This window comes from Chamaea fasciata, unplaced genomic scaffold, assembly GCF_029207755.1.
Source record: "Chamaea fasciata isolate MVZ Bird 193981 ecotype frontalis unplaced genomic scaffold, bChaFas1.0.hap1 SCAF_1, whole genome shotgun sequence".
Taxonomy (NCBI): domain Eukaryota; kingdom Metazoa; phylum Chordata; class Aves; order Passeriformes; family Sylviidae; genus Chamaea; species Chamaea fasciata.
The window spans coordinates 20,116,381-20,131,568 of NW_027094086.1; the positions used below are offsets into that span (position 1 = coordinate 20,116,381).

A 15,188-nucleotide genomic window follows, 5' to 3' on the forward strand; every position below is an offset into this window, starting at 1 on the left:
TTTGAAATATCCTATACCTCTCGGTGTGAATTCAGAACCTTTAAAGGCATTGCAAATTTTAATTATTATCACACATCATTTGAATAAATGTTACTGGACTGATGATTCCTTCTAAAACTTTTGTTAATGGCTTCCTAAAGAAGTCTGCCATTAAATATAAAGTCAAATACTTACTAATAATTACAATAACATTAGATTTATATAAAGTAAAAAATTAAAACATTTTTACAAAATACCACAAATAAATGAATAATACAATATATGTTCATCATTAGGTTGAATACACACAAACTCAGGATGAAGGCTATGATTAATCAGCCCTTTTATGTAACTTATACATAGCCAGCTCAGTAATCTATGCTCACATTTCTCACTCTTGTCAAGATTCATCAAGACAATTGAGGTACAGCCAGCCAGGTCTGCCTTTGTCAGTTCTGCTTAAGCTATCACATGGCACACTGCTGTCCCTTGCACTGCTTGTATCAGATGTCATGTATACAATGAGATCCACAGTTGCCTTGGGCCTCTCAATAAGGAGCTGCAGCCGGTCTATCTTAGACTCATTCTTGGCTGCTGATCCTGTCTTCTGCTTTGTAGTCCTGGATCTTATCCCATCTTCCTCCTTTTTATCCCTAATTCTTGGATCCTACTGTTTTAACCATATAATTTTCTTCCAATGAGTCACATTGGCATTGTTCCTGTTCTCCCTTCAAGCAGTTCTTGCTTTGTATTCAGCACCCTCTGATCTCCTGAGCCTGGCCCTGTGCACCTCTACTGGCATTCTTGCCTTGCACTAACATGAAGGAGAGAACTATGGTGTTGTTACTTCTGAGCAGAACAGTACCCGGATCAGTAAATCTATCTGGATGTACAGTGGTTCTCTGTACATTCATCCATCACTTCCATTCCTTATGCAATAATTTTTTTCTCAGTATTCAAAACATTCCAGTCCACTTCTACCTTCAATAAAAAGAACTGACTGTAATCTGATTAGCAAAACTCACCTTCTAAACCATCTGAATTTTCAATAAATTTAGACCACCAATTAAAACATCAATAAAAAGGAACATTCATATTTCTACTGAACACGTGAAAAACACTTTCTTCAAAGTTTTTTTCACCCTCCCTTTGTAGTGTGATGTCATCTATTTATCAATTTCACTAACCAATACTCACACATGCAATCTAACAAAGGCGTTTCTAAAACCTGATTTCATATGGAACTATGAGTAATTCTGCAAAGAGCATCCTACTGCTAAATTATGGAAGGAAAACAACAATGAAAAAGATCGAGTCAGTGTGGGCCTTGGCAGGAAAGAAGGGCAGCCTTTGTTGTATTGACTTGAGCACAAGTACAACAAGAGGAGAGATTATTCCCCTCTATTCAGCAGTCATTAGCCTGCACCTAGAATACTGTAAGCAGTTTTGAGACCCAAAGACAAACACTGACATCAATAAACTAGATTAGGTTTATTGGAAGGCCACCAAGTTGGCTGGGGCAGTTGGGTTTGTTCTCACTGAAACAGTGATGGCTATGGGAGTACCTAACAGCACTTTATCAGATCATACAGGGGAGAACATCAAAAAGACAGAGCCAGGCAATTCACAGCAGCTCTGACTGGTATAAATTTTTACCATAGGTACAATGAAGTCATGCACAAGGCATTTTTATGATAGGTACAGTGAAATAATGGATCAAGCTACCCAGAGAAGTTGTGCAGTTTTCATCCTTGAATGTTTTCAGGATCTGACTAGCTAAAGCCCTGAGGAACCTGTATCAATGCCACGCTGACCTTAAGTTTGGACTCCTGCTAAGGGTTGGACCAAATAGCTCTTGAGGTCCTCTCCAACCCAAACTACTCTGTCATCCTACGGGTCTGGCTGATCCAGGAGTTAAAGTTGAAATGACAAGGGCAGAAGCAATACAGAAGTCACCAATGTATCAGCGCTTGGGGACAACTGGAAATCTAGAGGGAAGTAGTCCAGAGGCAAGCCAAATCAAAAGACAAAAAAATCATTGGCTTCATTTATGTTGGCATATGGTGTAATTTTTTTAAGGACTTTCAAAATGCACAATGTTATATAAATACAGGAGAGCACTAGAAAATACCCTGGCATTACTTCAAGAGAACTTACAGACCTTGTAAATATTTGGTAAAGCAGGAAGCAGTAAGGCAGCTCTTAAGTATTTGTGTCTTTAAGTGAGTTTGAAAATTAGCTTGCCAACAAGTTTGTCTTCCTACAAAAAAATAAGTTCCTGCAGTAATACTCAAACACCAAGTAGCTTTTTCTCTGAGGGTTTTTTTCATACAATATGACTTTTGGAATATCAAGACAACTTCTAATTTCAACTGGACTAATATCTGTTCTGAAATCAAGCTGTCATTAATGCAGAAATAATTCAAAAAATACTTTCATCTAGTCTGGGGAAGTATATGTTATTATTTAATCTTACTTTAAGTCAGGACCAAATTTAAAAGATTTTGAAAGGAGGGAGAACTGCAAACTTTCTGCTGGAATATATAAAGTTACCACATTATTCCAGACTGTTCAAAATCACAAAGACATTGTTTAAAATCCTATCTCTTATTTCAAAAACACAGTGGGTGAAAAACTGTTGTTTAAGATAAAGTAAAAGACAAATAAATCAAGAGAGGAATAATTATAAGCATCACCACAAAAAATTCTTAAAAGGCAATCTAAGATGTGTTACATGTTGGAGTGAAAATATAGGGTTTATGATGGCCAAGCAGGTGTCTCCTAATATGTCATCAAAACCTACCTTGAAATCATTACACATAGAAAGTGCTTCTACTTCAAATTATAGACATAATTGAAACAGGACTCAGGGACGTGACACCACAGCTACACCATGGACCCCTTTGGTTATGCCTCATCCACTAGATAACCAGACATCATCTTTAGAAGTGAAGGTAACTGCTTTCTATTATTTATCAAGGTAACTGAGATGTTTAGGAGGAGTTTTGACAGCTGGAATAATAAAGTTGATTGACAGATTAATTGAGGCAATTGAGCACATGGCTAGGGTGACACAGCTATAATTGACTATATAAACTGGAAGGAATAGAAAATCTTGTGTGTCCTTTGGATGAACTTCATCTTGTTACAAGAGCTGATACCTTGTATCAAGCTATAAGTGAACCACAGAATGCATTTCTCTAACCAGAATATTCCAAACAGTTTTTGAACAAAAGCCAAGATCTTGAAGAAATATGACTCTTCATAATATGAAGGTGAATATATAAGAACTTCAAAAGAAGAACACTGCAATCGTAATTAAGATTAGAAAGATATCCAACCATCAGTCCCCCTTTTCCAATGTGAAAGGAATTCAGGAAAGTATACAAAATAGAAAATAAAACAAAGCCCTTCCAATGATTCCTTTGGAACATCTACTGTTCAATTTCCCTTTCATATTGCTGATCATCACCAGAATTTTAAATGTTCTTTTAAACAGGGCAAAGTCAGTCACCAATTTTCACTTTAGAGAAACGGGTCCACAGTCTGGCTATGTGATGGCGGGTAATAAACTCTAATGTACATCTTCTCACACTCCCCAGGATCTTTTGGACTAGCGCACATAAACTATTCTGTCTGACACAGAAGGAAGAAAATTTATTTTAAATAGACACCAGCAATCCTTTAGCAACCCACAGCACCCTGTCAAGACTCCTGAAGATGTATCATCATGGACAGAGTCCAGTGTAAAAAGTCTGGGCCGTTGCAAAACACAAAACACAGGTATCCAGGGACTTCCCTATTTACTGTGCAATTACATTTAACAGTATCTCCAGTAGTTTATCTCCTGGTGAACTTCAGCATGTTTTTAGGACAGGCTGGTGAGCCTACATTTGCTCAATGGGTCCAGTTTGAGTGATAACTCTGCTTTTTCTGCACCTTATTGGTCTTCTAAAACTGGTACATTCTATTCACATTGGATAAATTGAATCAAAGCATGGTTCCTGTATGTTTCCATTCCTCAAGTGTTTCACATGCCATTTCTGCCACCACGGCACTCAAAATCTTTTGCTCTTCATATGATCCTGGCATCCAGTCAACAGCTCATTTTTTAAAGAAACAAGGCAGAATTTCTGTTTTTAAAAAAGAAAACCTCTTTTGTATATGATTGTTCTACTTAATTTGGGCTTCTTTGAGGTGTTACTTTGCAAATGCAAACTAGGAAATCAAATAATATGCAGTTTATGCATTTTTTAATACATTAACCTGGATTTTAAACTTTATTTCCATAATTTGTTTTCAGCCTTTTGGTCTTATGAAAACAGATACAAATAAAATAAAAAGATGGCAAGGCAATCATCTTTTTGTATCACAGAACTTCTGTTTCATTACACTTTATTTCAACCCAAAAGCCTGTTAAGTATTTTAGCATACCTGATGGCTTAAGAACAGAAATACTTCCCCTTAATCCTACCTTCACTATGCAACATTTAATATAAATTTGTCCTGAGACACAGCACCTTCAAAGGAATTCGTGCTGAAGAGAACAATTGGACTGACACGTGGACATCTGATGAGCGCTTATTCCTGTAAGCAGAAGTGCCTAAGGCCACAATTGTTCAAGAACAGCATATAAATATCTTTATACACCTATGATTCCAGTTTCTAAGTCCTTAAATCCATAGATATCAGAGGATAGCCTGCAAAATTAAGCACAGTTTGAGGGGATGTCACATAATCTTTTTTCCTAATCTTTTGTTTCCACTGATAATTAGGATACATCTTGGAAAATCCCTGCACAATAAGAAAATATAAGCTCAGCTGATAACTTTCCTGAAAATTTTCTGCTGATTCATGTCAAGCTAAAGGAGAAACAAATCTGCAGGATATAGATACCACCATTTCCTTATCAATCCATAAACAAGGTAAACTGCTTAGAAAACATTATTTTCTCTAAAACATATTACCTCAGCAGTTTTACTCTTGTTCTATTGCAACTAGCAAAAAAAAAAGGCTGCAGGGAGATCCTGAGCAAGCATGCTACTCCTACAGATCTGAAAACCTGCACTCTCCTTTTCTCTCAGTCATTGTCCTTGAAGGAGTAATTATAAAACATTAACTAGTTATGTCTCCCATATCTCATTTTAAGTACTATGATTTACCTTTGCTTGCTTGTAAGGTTAACCTGAGTTCACTTCTACTGAAAACATGCAACAGTTATTAATATTATTTACAGTTTCATCTTCACCACAGAAACCACTTAAACAGTAGGGCAATAATATGTAACATTTGCAGAAAAGAAACTATTAAAAACTAGCAATTGAAACCGAATGAGGAATTTAGTTCATTTTGTAAGGTACTTAAATTTGAACTATTCTGAGATCAAAACTTCTGTAAATATTTTTGAAGATCATTAATGTCTGTGAATTCTTAGGATAACTTCAGATCTTGAAGTTATTTTCATTTTACAAACGTTTCCTCAGCATAGCATTAGCATAATATTTCTCAAATTTATGTGACTAGAAACTAGCTAAAATGAGGGAAAGGAAACATTTTAATCTGCCTCCTAAATATTATCCAATCTGCTTCTTTACAATTCTTGAAATTGAGAGTCAGCCTGTTGCCCAGAAGTGAATTTAAGTTATTTTCCCTTACTTAAAGAACACTATGCCACAGTGTTTTAATTTTTTAAATAAAAAATCATATGTTATTTAAAGTTCAGATATTATTAATTAGCCATTCGTTTTGGAATAAACTGCAGAACTATGCAAATCACCAGAATTGTGTTTTGCATTATGGCATATGTCACTCAAGAGAGAGCAGAAACAGAATCACGCACCCTGGTTCTCTGAAATTAATGTATCTAAGATGCCCTATATGATGCAAAAAATATAACATTCTTCAAGGATTTTAAAGAGTTTGAAGAAAAATATATACCAGAGTAATTTTGCTGTGATAGAACAAGCAGAACCTCAGACAAAATTGTGTTATTTCCTGCTATTATTCACTGACCCCAGACTGTCAGTGAAATCTCTGGTAAAACAATGATTTCCATCAGCAGAAGGAGGATAATACTCCTCCTGATAAATTACTAAAGAAAATATTCTGCTTCCTAGCATTAAACAATGCTAGTTACTGTAAGCAAAGCCTTTAGTTCCCAGAAATAACAGTAAAAAATACCATAGATTAGAAAGGACACAGAGGTAATTTCATGTCTTAGTAACATTCTCGCTACTAGTGTTGCTGAAGGCATTGAGGCTTTACAAAAATCTCCCCATGCTGAGACTCCAAGGTCCTGACCCTACTTTGATTAGCTCCACTGTGCAGGACCACCTTTTTCAGAATAATGGCTGTGTGCTAGATGTCCCTAAATCCTTCATATGAACTACTTGCAGTACAGATGCTTGAAGCCACAGTTATATTCATGAAAAAAACCAAACCAAAACAAAACAAAAACTGTAAGAGTTTAGGTAGTTAAGGTACTTAATAAAATAAGAATCAAAAATCCACAGAGAAATCTGATAGACACACATAACATTATTTCCTGTGTAACAGCTGGCAAAAAATCCTCAAAACCACAAACCTATTGTTTGGAAAAAAACTTGATAAGCTGGTTAAATTTTCATTGATAATTTTGGGGTTGCTATCTAAGAAAATCAGCCTGTTTAATAAAGAGGAGCACACCCAGATGTGAAGAAAGCATCCACAACACTAAAACATTACTATAGCCAGAGCTACAAATGATAACAGTAAACTCTGGGCAAATCGTCCCTCTAAGTTGTGCTCAGCTAAACCACAGGGAGCAGCTGTCCAGGGGCTGTCCCAGGAGGACCCCCTGGAGCTGAGCAGAGTGGGAGGGGTGTGAGGTGAGGGGGCAGCCAGAATTCCTGCCTCCAAATCTGACAGTGCTCTGTTCCTTCTGAGCCACCCTCTGTGAAGCAGACAAAGGTCCTGCTTCTTCAGCTTGGAGAAGAGAAGGCTCCAGGGAGACCTCATTGAAGCCTTCAGTAAAAAAAGCCAGAAAAAGATTTTTCTACAAGAGCCTGTAGTGATAGAATGAGGGGTAATCGCTTTAAACTGAAAGAGTGAATAAGATATTAGGAAGAAATTCTTTACTGTGATGGTAGTGAGGGACTGGAACAGGTTGTCCTGAGAAACTGTGGATGCCCCATCTGTGGAAATGATGAAGACATGGCTGGATGGAGCTTTGAGCAGCCTGGCTTAGTGGAAAGTGTTCCTGCCCGTATCAGGGGGATAGGAAGCAGATGATCTTAAGGTCCCTTCCAGCTCAGGCCATTCTAAGATTCTATGGTTCATTTTGAATCCTACACATTAAAGCAGGCTCCGTGCAAGTCCTGCACTGAGATTTCAGGTCTGTCCTTTCTAAGTGTATGCCACACTTTCCTCAATTTTTCAAGGTCAGTAATCCAGCAAACTGATCTAGGAAACCTCTTTCCATCATGGAGCCACTGCTCGAGACTTGTATTGCAAATGTGAAAAATTATGTTTTTGTACATATTTGCATGGCACAGAATTAAGTAGCACAAATTGGTGTGATACATGTTATCACAGATTATTATTCTCATTTCTTAGTGTTCCCTGATTGTTGCAGCAATTCAATTAACTTCATATATTCTTTATTTTTGAATGTCACACCTTGGCACCCAGATATTTAGTACATATTTCCCAGTTAATTTTTTTCTTTTTTTTTTTTTTGCCTGTAGATTTTCTCACTTATTATCAGCATTACATCAGTTTCAGAAAAAAAATAAATAATTAATTCAAGCATAGTCACAATATTTTGCACACTAATTGTCACTTCAATAGCATCTTGGAACTTCACAGCTTAAATTCAGATAAAAACTGTACACAGAAATAAATGAGTTTATTATGAAAAGATAGCCATTCTGAACCAAAAGACTAACAGTTCAGCCATCACTTGTCTACACAAAGCCACTCAGAAAGGAAAATATATTCTATTTTAAAAACAATAAAAGTATTTAAGACAAATTGCCGTGATTGCTCTAGATGGAAATTGATCAAAGCATCACCCAGGTGAGTTTAAAATGTGATTATTAATGCAATGGTTACAATGCTCAATTCAACCTGTCTTTAACAGAGAGCTTTTGATATAAATTTTACTGTATATTTGATATATATGTACTTGCTAACAATTTTTTTTGAAAATACTTACTTTTTTGCAAAAGATTATTTAAGTCTTTGCTATAAAACACAAGACTGTTACACTTAGAATTTGTGCTTTTTTAATGGAAACCCAATTCTCTGCTATTGAAAACCCCTTTTTTCTCCTACCAGATTCCTATAACTAATGAAAATTCAGAGCCAAAATAGACTGATTGGTGTTTTTTAATTTTGGAGTAATTTTTTCTCTTTGAGATTCATTGTAAAATTATAAGGTTCTTTAATAACATTCTATAATGTATTTAACCTCTTCTTTCTAAACATGATTAACAATAGAAGCTTACACAAAATGTAAGAAAATGTGTGACAACAGAAAGTACCTGTCAACAGCTAAAGACAGCCAGCATCAATCTCCTTTCACCATATGTGAATGCAGTATTTTCGTTAACCATAGTACATTTAAAAATACCCTGAATTTCTGACAGAGACATGGATACTCAAGATTAAAAAAAAATAAACTACAAAATTATCAAAGCCAAAATAAATTTAAAGAGTACTTAAATTTAATGTAAAAGAAAAATAATAGCAACAGAAATCTTTTCTAACAGTTTTTGCATCTTTTACTGAAGAGGAAAATACTAGAAATCACAGAAACCCACATCTATATTCAAAGTCACTAAATTAATTCTAACACAGCAGCAAAATACAGTTTGATAAAAACAGAAATTAAAGAAGAGGTATTTTCTACACTACCATGTATATAGAGTTCAATTCTAGAATTCTGAATTTATTTCATCTAGATATATTTTTAAGTCTTATAACTGAGCTTTAAATCCTGTACTTATAGGAACCAGAACCTCCATTTCAGCAATTCATTCAAAACAATTTTATATTAAAAATACAAGGAAATACTTGCTTGAAAATATAAATGCTACCAGCACTATGGGCCAGAGAGACTGTCTTCCACTGACCAGCAAAATTCCTAACAAATCACACACACATGGAGCGTTTGATTAGACGGCCTGAGCACTCACAGGCTGTTGGCAGTGGCAGGACCTGTCCTTCCAGACCAGCTGGTCGAGCTACCAAGTTTCTGGCCCAAAGTACAATACTCATTAGTCCATAGGAAAGCACAAAAGCCATGGAACAGGCAATAAGTAAAATGTTTCCTCACCTGGGAAATCCTTAGTTGGTCTAATTGGTGTTTGATTTATTTTCCGAAGATAAGAGTTTACTGGTGTGGAGGTGGGCAATGGGAAGATGTAGGTAACTACATAATGTTATTCCCATTTTTAAATCTATCAAATTCTACTGGTTAGACCCTTAGCTGTATGGACCTTCCACAGAAATTTATTGCACTGAATACTTTTGTGTGATCTTATATGTGTTAGTCTTTGCTTTCTTAATTATTCTCCAGCACAGCTCCATTTGAATTATTTTGTTCCTCCAAGTTTTTATCCAAATATTTAAATTTTTAAAATTTAAACTGGTATGTTAAAAAGAAGTATATACAAAACAATTTCTGAACTGTTTTGAGGGCACATGGATATCTAAATAGCCTCCATTGTGTATTTAGTATTTTGAATATTTCTAATTACATCCTTAACAGCATCAGTTGTAAGAAACAATTATAGATCAAAGGGGTATATTCATAATTATTATAAATTATCAAATTATTACTGGGCATCTCATGATCCTCTGAGAACTCTAAACCAGTTTTCAATATAAAAGCCCTATAAATCTAATACAACTTATATAAGCAAAATATCAAAGTTCCCAACATCCCTTTAGTTGAATGTTTGTTTAACGCCCTTCTCCACAAGGATTTCAAGAAGAAAGGTGGCGAGTGCTTCTGCTGACACTCTTTGCTGCTCTGTGTACTTCTCTGTTTTGATTTTTAAGGAGGAGACAAAGGGATTCCCAAAACACCATTAAATGAAATATTTCAACTGACAGCACAGGTCAAAGGATTCCACATGGAGCTGTACCCATGGCACAACTACTTACTGCAGGTTTCAGAGGGAAAAGGCAGCTCTTGGCAGAACTTGTGCACTTTACAAGACCTTACAATTGAGATCTGCTTCTGAGGCATTCAAATTCAGCCTTTTCAGCCTCCAGATCTTACTTCTTTCACATTCTCTCACAAAGAAATCCCGTAAGGTTGTACTTGATTCATTGCTGAATCAAAGTGTCTCATTCTGAAGAACTGCAGATGTTCTGTGTCTGCATGCTGCATCTACACTACCCAAAAAGCTAAAGACAATGCTTGACTCTCCTTTTCCACAGTTTAATTTGTCTTGGTGCTGCTATCAGGCTAGAGGACTACAAAGTAGCATGCTAATATGCCTTATAGTACTATTCTCCTACACCAAACACAGAGAGAATTAATTATGCTTGTATCTGAAACTTGAATTGTGGTTACTGATTATCAGGAACTGCAGCTTTGCATACATCTGATGATGCAGAAAGTTTGTCTTATCATGAATATAAATCATTAAAGGTGGATTTAGGAAATCCTCTTTGATGTTTTGTATTACTCTGTAATGTACTCTTTTTTACATTTGGCTAAATAAGCTTGTTCAGAAAAAAACATCAGTTTTTATCTGCTCTTTTACCTCTTTTATCCTAACTTTATTTCTTCTTGTTCTAACATAATCTATTACTAATTACTACATTACTGACTAATACTAATTGCTATATTATGTAACTGGATTTCTCTGCCTTTTTGTAGGTCATTATTTTTTATTCCTAATAAAACAAATAAAATGAGTCTCAAGATACTTAGAGGTTTAAATGTATGTCAGCTAGTTGCCAGTCTCCATTTTGCCTTTGTTCCTAAAGAAAGCCATAGCTTTTTGCTGTTGCAACTCCTACATGAATCCAGCTCCCTTTAGTTTGACATCAGTGATCAAACTTCTCTGTAGTGGCTAATATTAGCCTGAGTTGATGGAATTCTCTCTGGATTCTACACCGTTTTCATACTGATTGCAAACATTTCTAGGGTTCTATATACCAGAAGTATCTTCTCTTTTTTTTCCTCAGTAGTAACAAAGCTTTTTAACTCTCCTCAGCTGATCCACCGTGCATGTTCTAGTCATGGCACAAGGAGAGAAGAATGACATGATTTCTCATACCCCTCATTCTAAATTCATCAGCAGGAATTCCTGAATCTGAGCGCTGGGGGGAATGGCCAGGGGAAGATGCTCACCAAACATAGCATTGACAATTTGTTTGCCAAAATGGTGGGAGTATGAAGCAGGAAGCAAGGCAGAGAGGTTCAGTGCGGTTTGATGAGGTAGTTTGGGAAGTGACTTCAAAAGCCAGTTCTACAAAATGTGAACTATGTGAGTCCAGCATATGGCTCTCTCAGCTCCCATCTTGGACCTTACCTCTTCACAGCACATTTTGCTTATCAATTTAGAACTGGGAAGCTTAGACCTTATGCAAAACAATAAACTAGTCACAGAAAGATTCTTGAGGGACATAACACAAATCGGGCTGGTGCTGCAGAGGCACAGTATGGTAAATGGCTAATTTTGTCTCTGGTGGAACACTCTTGTGCTTCTGAGCGTATTTATTTCCATAATTCAGGTTTTCCAGAATGTCAGCCTCTACCAGCACTGCAATTCAGACTTCAGTATATATCCTGTTTAAGACAAGTTTACAGGTACCCAACAAGCAGAAATAAATAATTGTTCCAATAGCAGAAATTAATTTACCTAATCCTTAGTGTCTACAATGTTTTTCTCTCATCTGCTTAGCTGTAAATATTTATATGAAATTTAATATATTAGTCGCTTTCCACATGTCTGTCATGAAACCACACTTCAGCAGCTTCTAAAAGAAGTTATTTCAGGAAATAAGTCTTTCGCACACTGCTAAACTAATGTATATAAAATATTTTGGAAGCAGAATGATTATTGTTCCAAAAATAATGAGGTATGTATAAGAATAGTACAAATATAATCTTTATCAATCATTAAGAAAAAATATAAGGGAGAATCAATTTCATATTTCAGCAGCTTCTAAGAACACTGAGGTCTAGAATTAAAATTTTCCCACAACCTTCTTAATGTATGACTATGCACCACAGAAGGGTATGTACCTTCCTCTAAAGCCTCTAGTACTGAGTTCCAGAGGTAAAACAAAGCTAGAGAGATATAATACAGGATGCCTAATTTAATATTTCAATATTTAATGGAACTTCTACTTTTATAGCTTTTGCCTTCTCATCAAGGAAGGATATTGGATATTTTTTCTTAACTTAAAGTAACCAAGAGGGACATAAAGATGCTGTTGACCCGTTGACTTCTATTTAAAGAAAGAAATAGAACAGAAAAGGTAAAAGAATATTCTATGTGCTGGCTTTCCTGAGTGTGGCTTAATGCCCACTTAATGATGTCTTTCTCAGGCATAGCACTCATGGGTGCCTGCTTGTGCCAGTTGAGAAGTTTTAAACATTGAATTCACTGTATACTGTACAGAACATTTCACTCAGCATTTGACATACGTTTCAGTTCACGATTCCATAAGAATTTTTGTAGAAACCAGGTAGATAAATTTTACTTACTCGTTTTCTGTCTCTAGATAATATAGGAATTTAATTAAGGGGAATTGAAGCACTGGTAGTAAAAAAGTGAAGGCAACTCTCATATGGCTTATGAGAGTTATGGTTCTCACATGGCTTTGAAACGATACAATTTTAAGAATACATGTTGACTTACTACATATATATGAATATTCAGTGTCTGGTTCTACAAGTTTGTTGATAGAATAAATAACTTATTTTCAAGTACTGAAATTACACTTAAGCAGAAGAGCAAATTAATTGTTTATTTCTGGAGACATTGTTTGATGTGTGCAATAAATAAACCACCATATTCATGAAATAATTCCATTTAAAATTTTCCTCTTTAATACATTCCAATAATACTGAAGGTAAAATTTTAATTAAAAAGATAAAAGATGTAGAGTAAGGCCCAATAATAAGGTGTTGGTGAAATGGAAAAACAAGGGTAGTAAATATTTTCTTAGGTAGTCATGTTCTATTTAACTCCTTTACAGGAGAACCAGTTTAATCTGCACCAGTCCTACTTCTGACTCAAATTTCAGTTAAGCGTTGAGGGAGTAGGAAAATCAGCAGATTAAGTCTGGTTATACATACAATACATAAAGTTATATTTTTGTGGTACATACAATCACAACACTTACGATAAGGTCCACTCACAGTATTATGTTAATCTCTCAAAGGTGACACCTTTCAAAGCCGACAATAAAGAAATACTTTGCCATAAGTATCAAAATAAAAGAAACAGCTAAACACGACAAGTCCTTCTTACACGTTAATAAACATTCCTATGCCTTGTGCAGTTAAAACTACATTTGCAAATACCCAAATAACCATGCAGCACATCTACAGAGTTTTAAAGTATCTTAAGCCATTTTCATGGTTTTGGTTTTGTCAAATCTATTTTCAATAACAGAGCTTTCCATTTGGAAACAGACTTTGCTAAAGCGCTTCTATTTTCCCACACTGAAATGTATATTCTAGAAAGCAATTATATAAAGTGTATTAGTCTACATTATCTGCAAAGCTAATTATTAATATAATAATAATTGCTAATTTTGATGTTTTATTTGAATTCAAATACCAAATGTCTAATTTTACAGTAGCTTTGTCAATCCTGGGAGCAAGGAAAAACAACCTGGAAATAAAAGTCTAAACCAGACATCTCTTCCTCAGCCAGATTTTATAGGTCAGAAGTCTCGTGTTTTCCACTTAAAGTGCGACCTCAATTAATGAAATCATTTAGAGGGCACTAAATTATTTTTGTATAATAGAAATTCAAATTGAAAACATCTTGATTATTTTAATTAACACACTCTATATGACATGACCCTGTCCCAGATAGCAGGAAATTTTGGATAGTATATTTAAGGTTATACTATTATGTAGATATTCAGATACTTGGCAATCTGCCACAGCTGGGGTGAAAGCTTTTCTTGGTGTATAAAACACTTTTCCAAGTGCTTAAAAGTCACTATTAAACTAAGTAACACTGCATCTTCCAGTTTCTCTGTTCAACTATATGAAAGCCATGAACAAGTTTCAATAGCTCTCATGCCTTCCATCATTCAATAAATTTATTTTTTCCTCCTCTTAGAGGTTTTAAAACATGGCACTATTTTTCATTCTGATAGACAATTACATTGCTTCTTTCATTTGCTTTATCCTTCTTAAATTTTAATAATCCAGAACACTGTGTGTTAAGAGTTTTGCTGCACATTTCCAAAATTTTATTATAGACACACAAGAAACTTTTACTGAAGAAGCAACCTGGCACTCATCTATTACTTTCTAGTAAGACGTTGAATATTTCAGTTTAGCATATTTTGTTGCTTTTCAAAACAAAACTCCCTTGCCTTAGAATGATAATCTTGTTCCAGCCTGGAATCTGATCCTGCTACCTGTTTGTACTTGCTCATTTTCATTTGGCGATTCCTTTCTTCTACATCCATTGCACCTGTTAAGTTAAAAACAGAAGAAAAAAAAGAAAATAAATACACAAGCAGTCATCAGTTCCAAGGTTAAAATTATGCTCATGGAAGTTTTAACAGAAAGAGATGAAATTTGATTTACTTAAATTCCGTGCATATAGTTTTAGTTCCTGAATTATGATTTTGTAGAAAACAAAAAAGTTGTAACAGGAGGAAAATAGCAGATAAGTATTTCATCAGAATCTTAATTAGTATTGTATTATCTACACAATTCAACTGAAGTCAACTTTGTGAAAAAAACTCAATATAAATGAAACACAATGTTTCCACAGAATATAATGTTACTATTTTAAAAATATTCAAGAGAAATTGAGTCTTTTATTTTAAAAGGAGGAATGTAAAGATAACCTGCTTATTTTCGGTAGAGATTCTGGATCTGCATCTATTATAGTCTAACTTATCAAATTAATAATCAGGTGACAACCACAGACTAGCAGATCTTCAATTTACTATGTGAGTAAATTCTTAGTATGCTCAAAAGTTCAAAGAATGACTAAAAAAATCTTAAA

General features: G+C 35.0%; 1 protein-coding gene across 28 annotated transcripts in view; it reads right to left on the minus strand.

The window, feature by feature from the left end:
* RIMS2 (regulating synaptic membrane exocytosis 2) overlaps nucleotides 1-15,188 on the minus strand; it is a 452,662-nt gene that overhangs the window by 76,211 nt on the left and 361,263 nt on the right. For 20 of the 28 annotated variants that reach the window (XM_066177469.1, XM_066177464.1, XM_066177476.1 and 17 more), the window contains one exon: nucleotides 14,545-14,645. The exons of the other annotated variants lie outside the window; for them this stretch is intronic. In XM_066177469.1, the coding sequence (XP_066033566.1) occupies nucleotides 14,545-14,645 (101 nt within the window). The remainder of the gene's footprint in view (nucleotides 1-14,544; nucleotides 14,646-15,188) is intronic. 28 annotated transcript variants of the gene reach the window in all.